Raw genomic sequence first — 20315 nt, forward strand, 5'->3', positions numbered from 1 at the left:
TTGGTCTGCCCTGAGGTCTCCTCCCAGTGGGACGTGATCCTTGGTCTGCCCTGAGGTCTCCTCCCAGTAGGACGTGATCCTTGGTCTGCCCCGGGGTCTCCTCCCAGTAGGACGTGATCCTTGGTCTGCCCCGGGGTCTCCTCCCAGTGGGACGTGATCCTTGGTCTGCCCTGAGGTCTCCTCTCAGTGGGACGTGATCCTTGGTCTGCCTCGGGGTCTCCTCCCAGTGGGACGTGATCCTTGGTCTGCCCCGGGGTCTCCTCCCAGTGGGACGTGATCCTTGGTCTGCCCCGGGGGTCTCCTCCCAGTGGGATGTGATCATTGCTTCCCAGAACCCTTTACACGCCGGAGCGGTGAAAAGTGTTCTACAATGAACTGGAGCTAAGTGTTAAAACTGTGATGACTGTGATTCCAGATGGCGGACCGGTGATTCCAGTGAGCTGAAGAAGCCAAGCCGGTCGTGAAGGAAGGACTCCCCCCTCCCCTCGCAGCGGCGGCCTCTCAGCCAGCAGCTAGCATCTCTCCGCTAGCAGCTAGCGTCTCTCTCCGCTATAGCATGTCGGGGGGGGTGTCCGCGTGGCTGCCCTTCGCCCGGGCGGCGGCCATCGGCTGGATGCCCGTGGCCAACCTGCCCATGCCCGTGGCGCCCTCCGGTGGGCAGGACGACCGCCACCACCACCACCGCAAGGACGAGCTGGTGGTGCTGAACGTGAGCGGCCGGCGCTTCCAGACGTGGCGGCAGACGCTGGACCGCTACCCGGACACGCTGCTGGGCAGCTCGGAGAAGGAGTTCTTCTACGACGAGGCGTCGCGCGAGTACTTCTTCGACCGCGACCCCGACGTGTTCCGCAGCGTGCTGAACTTCTACCGCACGGGAAAGCTGCACTACCCGCGCTACGAGTGCATCTGCAGCTACGACGACGAGCTGGCCTTCTTCGGCATCATCCCCGAGATCATCGGAGACTGCTGCTACGAGGAGTACAAGGACCGCAAGAGAGAGCTGGCGGAGAGACTGCAGGTGGTTATTACTATTACTACTACTAATACTACTATTAGTATTACTATTATTGCTACTACTACTACTACTACTGTTACTATTACTATTATTGCTACTACTACTACTACTACTACTATTAGTATTACTATTATTGCTACTACTACTACTACTACTACTATTAGTATTACTATTATTGCTACTACTACTACTACTACTGTTACTATTACTATTATTGCTACTACTACTACTACTACTACTATTAGTATTACTATTATTGCTACTACTACTACTACTACTACTACTACTATTACTACTATTAGTATTACTATTATTGCTACTACTACTACTACTACTACTATTACTACTATTAGTATTACTATTATTACTACTACTAATACTACTACTATTACTACTACTATTACTACTATTAGTATTACTATTATTACTACTACTAATACTACTACTATTACTACTATTAGTATTACTATTATTGCTACTACTACTACTACTGTTACTACAAGTAAGACGCGCAAACGCGGGAAGCGAACGCAGCTCGTACATATTTGGGTTTTTTTAAGATTTTTTTTTAAAGTTACGTTTTTAAGATTTTTTTTAGTGTGTGTATGTGACTATTTTTTTTTAAAAGTTTTTTAACGTTTAAAAAAATAATAATGAAGTTACGTTTTTTTGAAGTTACGTTTTTGTGTGTGTGTGTGTGTGTGTGTGTGTGTGTGTGTTTGATACAGCTGCGCTCTCTGGTGGCGGGCAGGTGGTGTTACAGCGTGACAGACAGACAGACAGACAGACAGACAGACACACAGACAGACAGACATGTTCTGCTATAGGTCTCATAGTTAGTGCTCACTGCGTTCGCAACTACTACTACTACTGTTACTATTACTTGTCCACACGTCATTGGGAATCCAATCGACGGATACAAAGGATGCACACGTCCTATAGCGCATTCTCAATGATATCGGGCGAGAGAATAATATTTGGAAGTTTTTTATTTTTGAGTGAGACTCTAAGAAAGCCACTGCACGCTTCGCTCTTCATTCATATTAGGGTCCCGTTCACTTAGAAAGAACACCTCGTCTCTCCTGATCCATGCAGGGCGCTCTCCGTGGTTTTGATCTGATCGGTCGGGTCAGGACGAGACAGTTTTTAACTCGTCCCCCGTTAACGACCTCTTTACCGTGTTTTTAATGAAATCTCCCGAGCCGCCAACGACGCCATTAAAGGAGAATTCCATACTAAAAGGCTTTCTTACCTTTCTTTGTAGTCGTTACGTCCCCACCAAAGAGGTCCAGGTGTTATTTTGTGCAAAAGCTCCTTATTGGCTGTTTCCCTACCATAAGCCCTAAATGAATTGCATTGAATTGAATGGGAATTGAATGGGGCTATGGGGTGTTGTGCTAATTCGCTTATTTCCATCGCAAAATTATAATTTCTTTGTATATATCCTCTCTTCATAATTAAATAATATCCCAAGCGGCACACTTTACTACTTCTTTCGATGGAAATAAGCGAACTAGCGTAACACCCCATAGCCCCATTCAATTCCCATTCAATTCAGTGAGGGCTCATGGTAGGTAAAATAGCCAATAAGGAGTTTTTGCACAAAAAAAAAACCTGGACCTCTTTGGTGGGGACGTAACGACTACAAAGAAAGGTAAGAAAGATAAGAAAGCATCCTAGCATGGAATTCTCCTTTAACGTGTTATTCAGCGTTCTAATTAATGATAAGCCTATATAAAGTTGGCTTACCGCTAATCAAAGCTCTCAGCGATCGGCAGCTCCGTGTTCGATTGACACGCGATTAATGTTTCCGTCCCTCATCTGGCCACAGGACGACCTAGACGAGAAGAAGGACTTCAAGCCTCCCAACATGACGGTCAGAGAGGGCATGTGGCGGGCCTTCGAGAACCCCCACACCTCCACCATGGCGCTGGTGTTCTACTACGTCACCGGCTTCTTCATCGCCATCTCCGTCATCACCAACGTGGTGGAGACGGTGCCCTGCGGCACCGCGCCCCACCACAAGGAGGTGCCGTGCGGAGACCGCTACACGGTGGGTTGAGTTTTTATTTATTTATAAACATTGGTCCAGTTGCCATTACCAGTTAACATTACCATTACCAGTAAACATTACCATTACCAGTAAACATTACCAGTTATCATTACCAGTTATCATTACCCGTCAGCTGACGGGTTCAGATTTAACCCTGGAGGTCGCCCAACCCATCAGATGGAGGGTTGTAAGGGTTATATCAATACCATGTATAGAAACATAGCTTTTTCTGAAAACTGTCGGGATCTAGAAGACATTTTTAGAATCTGATCTCATGTCAGAATGGGTTAAAAGCGAAAGTAGCAGAACCTTACTGCGGTTCAGAACCATAGAAGCAGTGAGGCTATGGACCAGAGCAGAACCTTACTGCGGTTCAGAACCATAGAAGCAGTGAGGCTATGGACCAGATCAGAACCTTACTGCGGTTCAGAACCATAGAAGCAGTGAGGCTCTGGACCAGAGCAGAACCTTACTGCGGTTCAGAACCATAGAAGCAGTAAGGCTCTGGACCAGAGCAGAACCTTACTGCAGAGCAGAACCATAGAAGCAGTGAGGCTCTGGACCAGAGCAGAACCTTACTGCGGTTCAGAACCATAGAAGCAGTAAGGCTATGGACCAGAGCAGAACCTTACTGTAGGTCAGAACCATAGAAGCAGTAAGGCTATGGACCAGAGCAGAACCTTACTGTAGGTCAGAACCATAGAAGCAGTGAGGCTCTGGACCAGAGCAGAACCTTACTGTAGGTCAGAACCATAGAAGCAGTGAGGCTCTGGACCAGAGCAGAACCTTACTGCAGAGCAGAACCATAGAAGCAGTAAGGCTCTGGACCAGAGCAGAACCTTACTGCGGGTCAGAACCATAGAAGCAGTAAGGCTCTGGACCAGAGCAGAACCTTACTGCGGTTCAGAACCATAGAAGCAGTGAGGCTCTGGACCAGAGCAGAACCTTACTGCAGAGCAGAACCATAGAAGCAGTAAGGCTCATTCCATTCCTGCGTTTCTCCACCAGGTGGCGTTCTTCTGCATGGACACGGCGTGCGTGCTCCTCTTCACCGTGGAGTACCTGGCGCGTCTGTTCGCGGCGCCGTGCCGCGTGCGCTTCGCGCGCTCCGTGATGTCGGTGATCGACGTGGTGGCCATCCTGCCGTACTACATCGGCCTGGTGATGACCGACAACGAGGACGTGAGCGGAGCCTTCGTCACGCTGCGCGTCTTCAGGGTGTTCCGCATCTTCAAGTTCTCACGACACTCGCAGGTAACTCAACCCTGTTAGACCTGGGGACGACTCTACAGGTAACTCAACCCTGTTAGACCTGGGGACGACTCTACAGGTAACTCAACCCTGTTAGACCGGGGGACGACTCTACAGGTAACTCAACCCTGTTAGACCTGGGGACGACTCTACAGGTAACTCAACCCTGTTAGACCTGGGGACGACTCTACAGGTAACTCAACCCTGTTAGACCTGGGGACGACTCTACAGGTAACTCAACCCTGTTAGACCTGGGGACGACTCTACAGGTAACTCAACCCTGTTAGACCTGGGGACGACTCTACAGGTAACTTAACCCTGTTAGACCTGGGGACGACTCTACAGGTAACTTAACGCTTTTAGACCTGGGGACGACTCTACAGGTAACTCAACCCTGTTAGACCTGGGGACGACTCTACAGGTAACTCAACCCTGTTAGACCTGGGGACGACTCTCACCATGTCTCTCTCCTATGTCTCTCTATCTCAGGGCCTTCGCATCCTGGGCTACACCCTGAAGAGCTGTTCTCTCTCACCATGTCTCTCTCCATGTCTCTCTCCCTGAAGAGCTGTTCTCTCTCACCATGTCTCTCTCCTATGTCTCTCTACCTCAGGGCCTTCGCATCCTGGGCTACACCCTGAAGAGCTGTTCTCTCTCACCATGTCTCTCTCCATGTCTCTCACCCTGAAGAGCTGTTCTCTCTCACCATGTCTCTCTCCATGTCTCTCCCCCTGAAGAGCTGTTCTCTCTCACCATGTCTCTCTCCATGTCTCTCACCCTGAAGAGCTGTTCTCTCTCACCATGTCTCTCTCCTATGTCTCTCTCCCTCAGGGCCTTCGCATCCTGGGCTACACCCTGAAGAGCTGTTCTCTCTCACCCTGAAGAGCTGTTCTCTCTCACCCTGAAGAGCTGTTCTCTCTCACCATGTCTCTCTCCTATGTCTCTCTCCCTCAGGGCCTTCGCATCCTGGGCTACACCCTGAAGAGCTGTTCTCTCTCACCCTGAAGAGCTGTTCTCTCTCACCCTGAAGAGCTGTTCTCTCTCACCATGTCTCTCTCCTATGTCTCTCTCCCTCAGGGCCTTCGCATCCTGGGCTACACCCTGAAGAGCTGTGCGTCGGAGCTGGGCTTCCTGCTGTTCAGTCTCACCATGGCCATCATCATCTTCGCCACGGTGATGTTCTACGCCGAGAAGGGCTCGTCCTCCTCCAAGTTCACCTCCATCCCCGCCTCCTTCTGGTACACCATCGTCACCATGACCACGCTGGGGTAAGGAGGCGTGTCTGTGTGTATATATAAACGTTGACGCCGTTTTGTTGAGCACATGTGTGTACGTGTGCGCCGCCGCGCGTGTGTGTGTGTGTGTGTGTGTGTGTGTGTGTGTGTGTGTGTGAGATGTGCATGCATTGAACCTGTGTGTGTGTGTGTGTGTGTGTGTGTGTGTGTGTGTGTGTGTGTGTGTGTGTGTGTGTGTGTGTGTGTGTGTGTGTGTCTTGAAGGTTCACGGTTTAGAGTCGAGGTGCAGTGGCTTTTATAGTTTGCCGTATACGCCCACGGCACTCCGCTGTTTGACATGCAAATAACGTGCGTGCGGGCCGTCGCACGGGGGTGTGTGTGTGTTTCTGTGTGTGTGTGTGTGTTTCTGTGCGTGTGTGTGTGTCTGTGTGTGTGTGTGTGAAGTTTTGAATCTGTAGCGTCTTAGGGAGGCGTGTGTGTGTGTGTGTGTGTTTCTGTGCGTGTGTGTGTGTCTGTGTGTGTGTGTGTGAAGTTTTGAATCTGTAGCGTCTTAGGGAGGCGTGTGTGTGTGTGTGTGTTTCTGTGTGTTAGGGAGGCGTGTGTGTTCAAGGTTTCTGTGTTTTGTTTCATCTTGTTTACAGAACGATGCAGAACAGTAAAGGCTTGTTTTGGTTTGTCTTCCTTCAGACGAGGCAGCAGCATAGAAGATAGAATAATAACAGTAGAATAATGATTTACAAACTAGTGTTTTTCTTTGCCACGATATCTTTCTCGCACCGTACCGTACAGTACAGTACAGTACAGTACAGTACAGTACAGTACAGTACAGTACAGTACAGTACAGTACAGTACAGTACAGTACAGTACAGTAACGGCTTGGCTTGATGTTACGCTTTTTTGGGGGTGCCAGTTAGGCAAATGCCTAACACAGTTGGACCACTTTGGGGACAACTGCTTATTATTTGAAGCCAGCCTTAACAATGGTTAAACATGGACAAATATATATATGAATACACATGAACCTGTAAACCATAACCAGGGATAGGTTACCCGAAAAATGAACCTTCACTCGATGTAACAGAATTCACACAGACACAGAACAACTCAGTTTGTTTTGTTTGTATTGATGTTTCCAGCCCACACCCCCAAAATCCAGTCCAGTGTCCCAGGTACTACAGTATAGATCCAGTCCAGTGTCCCAGGTACTACAGTATAGATCCAGTCCAGTGTCCCAGGTACTACAGTATAGATCCAGTCCAGTGTCCCAGGTACTACAGTGTAAATCCAGTCCAGTGTCCCAGGTACCACAGTGTAAATCCAGTCCAGTGTCCCAGGTACCACAGTGTAAATCCAGTCCAGTGTCCCAGGTACCACAGTGTAAATCCAGTCCAGTGTCCCAGGTACCACAGTATAGATCCAGTCCAGTGTCCCAGGTACCACAGTGTAAATCCAGTCCAGTCTCCCAGGTATACCACAGTGTAAATCCAGTCCAGTCTCCCAGGTACCACAGTATAAATCCAGTCCAGTGTCCCAGGTACCACAGTGTAAATCCAGTCCAGTGTCCCAGGTACCACAGTATAAATCCAGTCCAGTCTCCCAGGTACCACAGTGTAAATCCAGTCCAGTGTCCCAGGTACCACAGTATAAATCCAGTCCAGTGTCCCAGGTACCACAGTGTAAATCCAGTCCAGTGTCCCAGGTACCACAGTACAGTATAGCCACAATATTCACATCACTTCCACTGTTGTTCAATACGTGCATAAAATAAATACCCAAAATGAACAAACAAAATAAATCCCACAGCCTGTACCGGGCTGATTAACTCAGGTCGTTTGAGAGCGTGTGTGTGTGTCACAGTGTGTGTGTATGTGTGTGTGTGTGTCAGTCACATCAAAGAACCACTAACATAGAAACGTAGCTTTTTCAGAAAACTGTCAGGATGTAGAAGAACATTTTTTTTAGAATCTGATCTCAGGTCAGAATGGGTTAAAACATAATGCTCCAGTCAGTGAACCAGTGACCGCACGGGAAGACAGACGGACCACGTGTGTGTGTGTGTGTGTGTGTGTGAGAGAGAGAGAGAGAGAGAGAGAGAGAGAGCGAGAGAGCGAGAGAGCGAGAGAGAGAGAGAGAGAGAGAGAGAGAGAGAGAGAGAGAGAGAGAGAGAGAGAGAGAGAGAGAGACAAAAACCTGAGAAAGACTTTGACAATGTACAGACTGAGTGATCATAGTCTGGCAATAGAGAAGGGCAGACACAGACAGACCTGGCTGCCCAGAGAGGACAGACAGACAGGCTGCCCAGAGAGGAGAGGCTGTGCTGTCACTGTGATGACGGAGCTATAGAGACAGAGTTACACTTTTTAACACAATGTAAAAACTACACAAATATTAGAGAGGAGTTCTTCCCAAAATTTGAAACAAATTTCCCAGAATTCAGAAGTATGACAGAAAGGGAAAGATTACCAGTCCTTCTGGGGGAACAGAAAGAATGTGCAGTTTTGGCTGCAAAATATGTCAATTCCTGTCACAAGAAAAGGGACAACCAGTAGGACACACATACAGTATGCCATGTTTTATTTTCTGCACCACCTGCTTTATTTTATATTATTTTAATTTATTTTTTCATGTCATTGATATTATGTTGTTATGTTGTTGTTTGTAATATCTGTGATTGTGCTTTGGCAACACTTGTAAAACGTCATGCCAATAAAGCCTATTGAATTGAATTGAATTGAGAGAGAGAGAGAGAGAGAGAGAGAGAGAGATTTGTGTCTTCAGGGAATAACGGATCACAATCTGCCTCTTTTCTCCTCTGTAATGCCTGGCCTTTCCACCTCACCCTGTGGGAGTGAAGACACACACACACAGGCACGCACACACAGACACAGACGCACGCACGCACGCACGCACGCACGCACGCACGCACGCACTCACACAGACACGCACGCACACACACCCACACACAAACACGCACGCACGCACAGACACGCACACACGCACAGACACAGACACGGACACACACGGGGGAATAAGGTAAAAAGAGAAAAAAAAACACATTTCTGTGAAACAAAAAGAGAGAGATGCAGTGAAGGATGAGGGAACTCTGCCTCTTTGTGTTGACTGTGTAGTGAAAGATGAGGTGAACTCTGCCTCTTTGTGTTGACTGTATAGTGAAAGATGAGGTGAACTCTGCCTCTTTGTGTTGACTGTGTAGTGAAAGATGAGGTGAACTCTGCCTCTTTGTGTTGACTGTATAGTGAAAGATGAGGTGAACTCTGCCTCTTTGTGTTGACTGTACAGTGAAAGATGAGGTGAACTCTGCCTCTTTGTGTTGACTGTATAGTGAAAGATGAGGTGAACTCTGCCTCTTTGTGTTGACTGTATAGTGAAAGATGAGGTGAACTCTGCCTCTTTGTGTTGACTGTGTAGTGAAAGATGAGGTGAACTCTGCCTCTTTGTGTTGACTGTGTAGTGAAAGATGAGGTGAACTCTGCCTCTTTGTGTTGACTGTACAGTGAAAGATGAGGTGAACTCTGCCTCTTTGTGTTGACTGTGTAGTGAAAGATGAGGTGAACTCTGCCTCTTTGTGTTGACTGTATAGTGAAAGATGAGGTGAACTCTGCCTCTTTGTGTTGACTGTATAGTGAAAGATGAGGTGAACTCTGCCTCTTTGTGTTGACTGTGTAGTGAAAGATGAGGTGAACTCTGCCTCTTTGTGTTGACTGTGTAGTGAAAGATGAGGTGAACTCTGCCTCTTTGTGTTGACTGTACAGTGAAAGATGAGGTGAACTCTGCCTCTTTGTGTTGACTGTACAGTGAAAGATGAGGTGAACTCTGCCTCTTTGTGTTGACTGTGTAGTGAAAGATGAAGGAACTCTGCCTCTTTGTGTTGACTGTATAGTGAAAGATGAGGTGAACTCTGCCTCTTTGTGTTGACTGTGTAGTGAAAGATGAGGTGAACTCTGCCTCTTTGTGTTGACTGTGTAGTGAAAGATGAGGTGAACTCTGCCTCTTTGTGTTGACTGTATAGTGAAAGATGAGGTGAACTCTGCCTCTTTGTGTTGACTGTATAGTGAAAGATGAGGTGAACTCTGCCTCTTTGTGTTGACTGTGTAGTGAAAGATGAGGTGAACTCTGCCTCTTTGTGTTGACTGTATAGTGAAAGATGAGGTGAACTCTGCCTCTTTGTGTTGACTGTGTAGTGAAAGATGAGGTGAACTCTGCCTCTTTGTGTTGACTGTGTAGTGAAAGATGAGGTGAACTCTGCCTCTTTGTGTTGACTGTGTAGTGAAAGATGAGGTGAACTCTGCCTCTTTGTGTTGACTGTACAGTGAAAGATGAGGTGAACTCTGCCTCTTTGTGTTGACTGTACAGTGAAAGATGAGGTGAACTCTGCCTCTTTGTGTTGACTGTGTAGTGAAAGATGAAGGAACTCTGCCTCTTTGTGTTGACTGTATAGTGAAAGATGAGGTGAACTCTGCCTCTTTGTGTTGACTGTGTAGTGAAAGATGAGGTGAACTCTGCCTCTTTGTGTTGACTGTGTAGTGAAAGATGAGGTGAACTCTGCCTCTTTGTGTTGACTGTATAGTGAAAGATGAGGTGAACTCTGCCTCTTTGTGTTGACTGTGTAGTGAAAGATGAGGTGAACTCTGCCTCTTTGTGTTGACTGTGTAGTGAAAGATGAGGTGAACTCTGCCTCTTTGTGTTGACTGTGTAGTGAAAGATGAGGTGAACTCTGCCTCTTTGTGTTGACTGTGTAGTGAAAGATGAGGTGAACTCTGCCTCTTTGTGTTGACTGTACAGTGAAAGATGAGGTGAACTCTGCCTCTTTGTGTTGACTGTACAGTGAAAGATGAGGTGAACTCTGCCTCTTTGTGTTGACTGTGTAGTGAAAGATGAGGTGAACTCTGCCTCTTTGTGTTGACTGTGTAGTGAAAGATGAGGTGAACTCTGCCTCTTTGTGTTGACTGTACAGTGAAAGATGAGGTGAACTCTGCCTCTTTGTGTTGACTGTGTAGTGAAAGATGAGGTGAACTCTGCCTCTTTGTGTTGACTGTACAGTGAAAGATGAGGTGAACTCTGCCTCTTTGTGTTGACTGTGTAGTGAAAGATGAGGTGAACTCTGCCTCTTTGTGTTGACTGTACAGTGAAAGATGAGGTGAACTCTGCCTCTTTGTGTTGACTGTGTAGTGAAAGATGAAGGAACTCTGCCTCTTTGTGTTGACTGTATAGTGAAAGATGAGGTGAACTCTGCCTCTTTGTGTTGACTGTGTAGTGAAAGATGAGGTGAACTCTGCCTCTTTGTGTTGACTGTGTAGTGAAAGATGAGGTGAACTCTGCCTCTTTGTGTTGACTGTGTAGTGAAAGATGAGGTGAACTCTGCCTCTTTGTGTTGACTGTATAGTGAAAGATGAGGTGAACTCTGCCTCTTTGTGTTGACTGTATAGTGAAAGATGAGGTGAACTCTGCCTCTTTGTGTTGACTGTGTAGTGAAAGATGAGGTGAACTCTGCCTCTTTGTGTTGACTGTATAGTGAAAGATGAGGTGAACTCTGCCTCTTTGTGTTGACTGTATAGTGAAAGATGAGGTGAACTCTGCCTCTTTGTGTTGACTGTGTAGTGAAAGATGAGGTGAACTCTGCCTCTTTGTGTTGACTGTGTAGTGAAAGATGAGGTGAACTCTGCCTCTTTGTGTTGACTGTATAGTGAAAGATGAGGTGAACTCTGCCTCTTTGTGTTGACTGTATAGTGAAAGATGAGGTGAACTCTGCCTCTTTGTGTTGACTGTGTAGTGAAAGATGAGGTGAACTCTGCCTCTTTGTGTTGACTGTGTAGTGAAAGATGAGGTGAACTCTGCCTCTTTGTGTTGACTGTATAGTGAAAGATGAGGTGAACTCTGCCTCTTTGTGTTGACTGTATAGTGAAAGATGAGGTGAACTCTGCCTCTTTGTGTTGACTGTGTAGTGAAAGATGAGGTGAACTCTGCCTCTTTGTGTTGACTGTGTAGTGAAAGATGAGGTGTAACTCTGCCTCTTTGTGTTGACTGTATAGTGAAAGATGAGGTGAACTCTGCCTCTTTGTGTTGACTGTATAGTGAAAGATGAGGTGAACTCTGCCTCTTTGTGTTGACTGTGTAGTGAAAGATGAGGTGAACTCTGCCTCTTTGTGTTGACTGTGTAGTGAAAGATGAGGTGAACTCTGCCTCTTTGTGTTGACTGTATAGTGAAAGATGAGGTGAACTCTGCCTCTTTGTGTTGACTGTGTAGTGAAAGATGAGGTGAACTCTGCCTCTTTGTGTTGACTGTGTAGTGAAAGATGAGGTGAACTCTGCTCTTTGTGTTGACTGTGTAGTGAAAGATGAGGTGAACTCTGCCTCTTTGTGTTGACTGTGTAGTGAAAGATGAGGTGAACTCTGCCTCTTTGTGTTGACTGTGTAGTGAAAGATGAGGTGAACTCTGCCTCTTTGTGTTGACTGTGTAGTGAAAGATGAGGTGAACTCTGCCTCTTTGTGTTGACTGTGTAGTGAAAGATGAGGTGAACTCTGCCTCTTTGTGTTGACTGTGTAGTGAAAGATGAGGTGAACTCTGCCTCTTTGTGTTGACTGTATAGTGAAAGATGAGGTGAACTATGCCTCTTTGTGTTGACTGTATAGTGAAAGATGAGGTGAACTCTGCCTCTTTGTGTTGACTGTATAGTGAAAGATGAGGTGAACTCTGCCTCTTTGTGTTGACTGTATAGTGAAAGATGAGGTGAACTATGCCTCTTTGTGTTGACTGTGTAGTGAAAGATGAGGTGAACTCTGCCTCTTTGTGTTGACTGTATAGTGAAAGATGAGGTGAACTCTGCCTCTTTGTGTTGACTGTGTAGTGAAAGATGAGGTGAACTCTGCCTCTTTGTGTTGACTGTGTAGTGAAAGATGAGGTGAACTCTGCCTCTTTGTGTTGACTGTGTAGTGAAAGATGAGGTGAACTCTGCCTCTTTGTGTTGACTGTATAGTGAAAGATGAGGTGAACTCTGCCTCTTTGTGTTGACTGTGTAGTGAAAGATGAGGTGAACTCTGCCTCTTTGTGTTGACTGTATAGTGAAAGATGAGGTGAACTCTGCCTCTTTGTGTTGACTGTGTAGTGAAAGATGAGGTGAACTCTGCCTCTTTGTGTTGACTGTGTAGTGAAAGATGAGGTGAACTCTGCCTCTTTGTGTTGACTGTATAGTGAAAGATGAGGTGAACTCTGCCTCTTTGTGTTGACTGTGTAGTGAAAGATAAGGTGAACTCTGCCTCTTTGTGTTGACTGTATAGTGAAAGATGAGGTGAACTCTGCCTCTTTGTGTTGACTGTGTAGTGAAAGATGAGGTGAACTCTGCCTCTTTGTGTTGACTGTGTAGTGAAAGATGAGGTGAACTCTGCCTCTTTGTGTTGACTGTATAGTGAAAGATGAGGTGAACTCTGCCTCTTTGTGTTGACTGTATAGTGAAAGATGAGGTGAACTCTGCCTCTTTGTGTTGACTGTGTAGTGAAAGATGAGGTGAACTCTGCCTCTTTGTGTTGACTGTGTAGTGAAAGATGAGGTGAACTCTGCCTCTTTGTGTTGACTGTATAGTGAAAGATGAGGTGAACTCTGCCTCTTTGTGTTGACTGTACAGTGAAAGATGAGGTGAACTCTGCCTCTTTGTGTTGACTGTATAGTGAAAGATGAGATGAACTCTGCCTCTTTGTGTTGACTGTATAGTGAAAGATGAGGTGAACTCTGCCTCTTTGTGTTGACTGTATAGTGAAAGATGAGGTGAACTCTCCCTCTTTGTGTTGACTGTGTAGTGAAAGATGAGGTGAACTCTGCCTCTTTGTGTTGACTGTGTAGTGAAAGATGAGGTGAACTCTGCCTCTTTGTGTTGACTGTGTAGTGAAAGATGAGGTGAACTCTGCCTCTTTGTGTTGACTGTATAGTGAAAGATGAGGTGAACTCTGCCTCTTTGTGTTGACTGTATAGTGAAAGATGAGGTGAACTCTGCCTCTTTGTGTTGACTGTATAGTGAAAGATGAGGTGAACTCTGCCTCTTTGTGTTGACTGTATAGTGAAAGATGAGGTGAACTCTGCCTCTTTGTGTTGACTGTGTAGTGAAAGATGAGGTGAACTCTGCCTCTTTGTGTTGACTGTGTAGTGAAAGATGAGGTGAACTCTGCCTCTTTGTGTTGACTGTATAGTGAAAGATGAGGTGAACTCTGCCTCTTTGTGTTGACTGTATAGTGAAAGATGAGATGAACTCTGCCTCTTTGTGTTGACTGTACAGTGAAAGATGAGGTGAACTCTGCCTCTTTGTGTTGACTGTATAGTGAAAGATGAGATGAACTCTGCCTCTTTATGTTGACTGTATAGTGAAAGATGAGGTGAACTCTGCCTCTTTGTGTTGACTGTGTAGTGAAAGATGAGGTGAACTCTGCCTCTTTGTGTTGACTGTGTAGTGAAAGATGAGGTGAACTCTGCCTCTTTGTGTTGACTGTATAGTGAAAGATGAGGTGAACTCTGCCTCTTTGTGTTGACTGTATAGTGAAAGATGAGATGAACTCTGCCTCTTTGTGTTGACTGTACAGTGAAAGATGAGGTGAACTCTGCCTCTTTGTGTTGACTGTATAGTGAAAGATGAGGTGAACTCTGCCTCTTTGTGTTGACTGTATAGTGAAAGATGAGGTGAACTCTGCCTCTTTGTGTTGACTGTATAGTGAAAGATGAGGTGAACTCTGCCTCTTTGTGTTGACTGTGTAGTGAAAGATGAGGTGAACTCTGCCTCTTTGTGTTGACTGTATAGTGAAAGATGAGATGAACTCTGCCTCTTTGTGTTGACTGTATAGTGAAAGATGAGGTGAACTCTGCCTCTTTGTGTTGACTGTATAGTGAAAGATGAGGTGAACTCTGCCTCTTTGTGTTGACTGTGTAGTGAAAGATGAGGTGAACTCTGCCTCTTTGTGTTGACTGTGTAGTGAAAGATGAGGTGAACTCTGCCTCTTTGTGTTGACTGTACAGTGAAAGATGAGGTGAACTCTGCCTCTTTGTGTTGACTGTACAGTGAAAGATGAGGTAGAACTCTGCCTCTTTGTGTTGACTGTGTAGTGAAAGATGAGGTGAACTCTGCCTCTTTGTGTTGACTGTGTAGTGAAAGATGAGGTGAACTCTGCCTCTTTGTGTTGACTGTATAGTGAAAGATGAGGTGAACTCTGCCTCTTTGTGTTGACTGTGTAGTGAAAGATGAGGTGAACTCTGCCTCTTTGTGTTGACTGTATAGTGAAAGATGAGGTGAACTCTGCCTCTTTGTGTTGACTGTATAGTGAAAGATGAGGTGAACTCTGCCTCTTTGTGTTGACTGTGTAGTGAAAGATGAGGTGAACTCTGCCTCTTTGTGTTGACTGTAGTGAAAGATGAGGTGAACTCTGCCTCTTTGTGTTGACTGTGTAGTGAAAGATGAGGTGAACTCTGCCTCTTTGTGTTGACTGTGTAGTGAAAGATGAGGTGAACTCTGCCTCTTTGTGTTGACTGTGTAGTGAAAGATGAGGTGAACTCTGCCTCTTTGTGTTGACTGTATAGTGAAAGATGAAGGAACTCTGCCTCTTTGTGTTGACTGTATAGTGAAAGATGAGGTGAACTCTGCCTCTTTGTGTTGACTGTATAGTGAAAGATGAGGTGAACTCTGCCTCTTTGTGTTGACTGTGTAGTGAAAGATGAGGTGAACTCTGCCTCTTTGTGTTGACTGTGTAGTGAAAGATGAGGTGAACTCTGCCTCTTTGTGTTGACTGTATAGTGAAAGATGAGGTGAACTCTGCCTCTTTGTGTTGACTGTATAGTGAAAGATGAGGTGAACTCTGCCTCTTTGTGTTGACTGTGTAGTGAAAGATGAGGTGAACTCTGCCTCTTTGTGTTGACTGTGTAGTGAAAGATGAGGTGAACTCTGCCTCTTTGTGTTGACTGTGTAGTGAAAGATGAAGGAACTCTGCCTCTTTGTGTTGACTGTGTAGTGAAAGATGAGGTGAACTCTGCCTCTTTGTGTTGACTGTATAGTGCCTCTTTGTGTTGACTGTGTAGTGAAAGATGAGGTGAACTCTGCCTCTTTGTGTTGACTGTGTAGTGAAAGATGAGGTGAACTCTGCCTCTTTGTGTTGACTGTGTAGTGAAAGATGAGGTGAACTCTGCCTCTTTGTGTTGACTGTATAGTGAAAGATGAGGTGAACTCTGCCTCTTTGTGTTGACTGTATAGTGAAAGATGAGGTGAACTCTGCCTCTTTGTGTTGACTGTGTAGTGAAAGATGAGGTGAACTCTGCCTCTTTGTGTTGACTGTGTAGTGAAAGATGAGGTGAACTCTGCCTCTTTGTGTTGACTGTGTAGTGAAAGATGAGGTGAACTATGCCTCTTTGTGTTGACTGTATAGTGAAAGATGAGGTGAACTCTGCCTCTTTGTGTTGACTGTGTAGTGAAAGATGAGGTGAACTCTGCCTCTTTGTGTTGACTGTATAGTGAAAGATGAGGTGAACTCTGCCTCTTTGTGTTGACTGTGTAGTGAAAGATGAGGTGAACTCTGCCTCTTTGTGTTGACTGTGTAGTGAAAGATGAGGTGAACTCTGCCTCTTTGTGTTGACTGTGTAGTGAAAGATGAGGTGAACTCTGCCTCTTTGTGTTGACTGTATAGTGAAAGATGAGGTGAACTCTGCCTCTTTGTGTTGACTGTGTAGTGAAAGATGAGGTGAACTCTGCCTCTTTGTGTTGACTGTATAGTGAAAGATGAGGTGAACTCTGCCTCTTTGTGTTGACTGTGTAGTGAAAGATGAGGTGAACTCTGCCTCTTTGTGTTGACTGTGTAGTGAAAGATGAGGTGAACTCTGCCTCTTTGTGTTGACTGTATAGTGAAAGATGAGGTGAACTCTGCCTCTTTGTGTTGACTGTATAGTGAAAGATGAGGTGAACTCTGCCTCTTTGTGTTGACTGTATAGTGAAAGATGAGGTGAACTCTGCCTCTTTGTGTTGACTGTGTAGTGAAAGATGAGGTGAACTCTGCCTCTTTGTGTTGACTGTGTAGTGCGTAGGTGTGGTAAGAAGGAACCAAACCAAAACAAGACTCCCTCCCTTCATAACAGCTCTGAGAACAACTTTACATAATGTTTATGTTTATGTATTAATATATGGAGATAAGAACTGCACACGACAAGTCATTAACCCATTCTGGACGGGAACCTGTTTTGGTGTTTTAACTATAAGCATTATGTTATACTTTAGCTATTGAAAAATAGCAGATGGAGCTTTTACCTGTCTGCTATTTTTGAAAAAATCATGAAAATGTGGCACAAATCTTTTGAATATATATATTCTTTCAGAGCCAAGTTTCTTTTTTTTTTTTTCGACGTCAGGCCTAAATGGGTTTAACCCATTCTGACCGGGCACCCATTTTGGTGTTAGCATAATGTTATGCTTTAGCTATTGAAAAATAGCAGATCTACAAGCTCATAGCGCGCCACCGAGTGGCGCGCTACGAACTTGTAGGTCTGCTATTTTTGAAAAATCGAAGAACGACTGACATTTTTTAAAATCTGATCTCAGGTCAGAATGGGTTCATCAGACCAGTGTGTGTCCAGTGGAAACCTTGTATGAATCTGATCTCAGGTCAGAATGGGTTAATGGGTTTAATGCCCAGTGATTGGACAGCACATTGTGTCACTGAGAAAGGACTTAAAGGAGTATTTCACATCCTTCTACCTTTCCTCCTGTCATTGTTCTACAATACGAGAGCTGTGCCTGCTGGGAACGATGCAAGTTGAGAACCCACTAGTGTGCAATACCAGTTGTCGTAGCACCCGTTTTAACGGTCCGTCCCTCTTGTGATGTCCAGATATGGAGGTCTGTCTGTCTGTCTGTCTGTCTGTCTGTCTGTCTGTCTGTCGAGTGTAAACTGACTGTGTAAAGTGGACTGGTTAAGTAATGTGTGTGTGTGTGGGGTTGCCATGGCAGCCAGTTGGCTGAGGCAGAGGCTTTGGGACATTCAGGTCCAGGCTGTGGCAGAGCCCGACCGACCAGAGCCTTTTGAGGTGTTTTTTCTGGACAACGGTATAAATCCCACCGACTCCAGGCCGGGCACCACCCGCCCCCCCCCCCCCCCCCCCCCCCCTGTGGTGGTGTTTGGAACTGTACGTGTGTTTCGAATTTGAAGTTGGTGGAGCGAACGGTTCTCGAGTTACGTGGATTACAGACGCACGCACATACGTTTACGTTACACACACACACACACACACACATACGTTTACGTTACAGACACACACACACACACACACACGTTTACGTTACAGACACACACACATACATACGTTTACGTTTACGTTACAGACGCACACACACACATACGTTTACGTTTACGTTACAGACGCACACACACATACGTTTACGTTTACGTTACACACACACACACACACACACATACGTTTACGTTACAGACGCACACACACATACGTTTACGTTACAGACACACACATACGTTTACGTTACACACACACACATACGTTTACGTCACACACACACACACACACACACACATACGTTTACGTCACACACACACACACACACACACATACGTTTACGTTACAGACACACACACATACGTTTACGTTACAGACACACACACACACACACACATACGTTTACGTCACACACACACACACACACACACATACGTTTACGTTACAGACACACACACACACACACGTTTACGTTACAGACACACACACACATACGTTTACGTTACAGACGCACACACACACACACACACACACACACATACGTTTACGTTACAGACACACACACACATACGTTTACGTTACAGACACACACACACACACACACACACACACACACACACATACATTTACGTTACAGACACACACACATACGTTTGTGTAGAAACACAGGGAAGGTTGTCGTATATTAGATCAGTCGATGGGTGGACCAGTGTAGAAACACAGGGAAGGTTGACCGTATATTAGATCAGTCGATGGGTGGACTAGTGTAGAAACACAGGGAAGGTTGACCGTATATTAGATCAGTCGATGGGTGGACTAGTGTAGAAACACAGGGAAGGTTGCCGTATATTAGATCAGTCGATGGGTGGACCAGTGTAGAAACACAGGGAAGGTTGCCGTATATTAGATCAGTCGATGGGTGGACCAGTGTAGAAACACAGGGAAGGTTGACCGTATATTAGATCAGTCGATGGGTGGACTAGTGTAGAAACACAGGGAAGGTTGCCGTATATTAGATCAGTCGATGGGTGGACCAGTGTAGAAACACAGGGAAGGTTGCCGTATATTAGATCAGTCGATGGGTGGACCAGTGTAGAAACACAGGGAAGGTTGACCGTATATTAGATCAGTCGATGGGTGGACTAGTGTAGAAACACAGGGAAGGTTGACCGTATATTAGATCAGTCGATGGGTGGACTAGTGTAGAAACACAGGGAAGGTTGACCGTATATTAGATCAGTCGATGGGTGGGCCAGTGTAGAAACACAGGGAAGGTTGCCGTATATTAGATCAGTCGATGGGTGGACCAGTGTAGAAACACAGGGAAGGTTGACCGTATATTAGATCAGTCGATGGGTGGACTAGTGTAGAAACACAGGGAAGGTTGCCGTATATTAGATCAGTCGATGGGTGGACCAGTGTAGAAACACAGGGAAGGTTGCCGTATATTAGATCAGTCGATGGGTGGACCAGTGTAGAAACACAGGGAAGGTTGACTGTATATTAGATCAGTCGATGGGTGGACTAGTGTAGAAACACAGGGAAGGTTGACCGTATATTAGATCAGTCAATGGGTGGACCAGTGTAGAAACACTGGGAAGGTTGCCGTATATTAGATCAGTCGATGGGTGGACTAGTGTAGAAACACAGGGAAGGTTGACCGTATATTAGATCAGTCGATGGGTGGACTAGTGTAGAAACACAGGGAAGGTTGCCGTATATTAGATCAGTCGATGGGTGGACCAGTGTAGAAACACAGGGAAGGTTGCCGTATATTAGATCAGTCGATGGGTGGACCAGTGTAGAAACACAGGGAAGGTTGACCGTATATTAGATCAGTCGATGGGTGGACTAGTGTAGAAACACAGGGAAGGTTGCCGTATATTAGATCAGTCGATGGGTGGACCAGTGTAGAAACACAGGGAAGGTTGCCGTATATTAGATCAGTCGATGGGTGGACCAGTGTAGAAACACAGGGAAGGTTGACCGTATATTAGATCAGTCGATGGGTGGACTAGTGTAGAAACACAGGGAAGGTTGACCGTATATTAGATCAGTCGATGGGTGGACCAGTGTAGAAACACAGGGAAGGTTGCCGTATATTAGATCAGTCGATGGGTGGACCAGTGTAGAAACACAGGGAAGGTTGACCGTATATTAGATCAGTCGATGGGTGGACTAGTGTAGAAACACAGGGAAGGTTGCCGTATATTAGATCAGTCGATGGGTGGACCAGTGTAGAAACACAGGGAAGGTTGCCGTATATTAGATCAGTCGATGGGTGGACCAGTGTAGAAACACAGGGAAGGTTGACCGTATATTAGATCAGTCGATGGGTGGACTAGTGTAGAAACACAGGGAAGGTTGACCGTATATTAGATCAGTCAATGGGTGGACCAGTGTAGAAACACTGGGAAGGTTGCCGTATATTAGATCAGTCGATGGGTGGACCAGTGTAGAAACACAGGGAAGGTTGCCGTATATTAGATCAGTCAA

At 45.8% G+C, this 20315-nt stretch overlaps 1 protein-coding gene across 1 annotated transcript in view; it reads left to right on the top strand.

The window, feature by feature from the left end:
• Positions 1–556: 556 nt before the first annotated feature.
• The window catches only part of LOC308316113 (A-type voltage-gated potassium channel KCND2-like), a gene marked incomplete at both ends in the record, with an annotated part of 104268 nt that continues 84509 nt past the window's right edge, over positions 557–20315 (top strand). The window contains 4 exons of the mRNA XM_080764508.1: positions 557–1018; positions 2847–3068; positions 4077–4322; positions 5397–5587. Of these exons, the coding sequence (XP_080620634.1) occupies positions 557–1018; positions 2847–3068; positions 4077–4322; positions 5397–5587 (1121 nt within the window). The remainder of the gene's footprint in view (positions 1019–2846; positions 3069–4076; positions 4323–5396; positions 5588–20315) is intronic.

Source organism: Protomyctophum bolini (genome assembly GCF_963924005.1).
Source record: "Protomyctophum bolini genome assembly, chromosome: 5".
NCBI lineage: Eukaryota > Metazoa > Chordata > Actinopteri > Myctophiformes > Myctophidae > Protomyctophum > Protomyctophum bolini.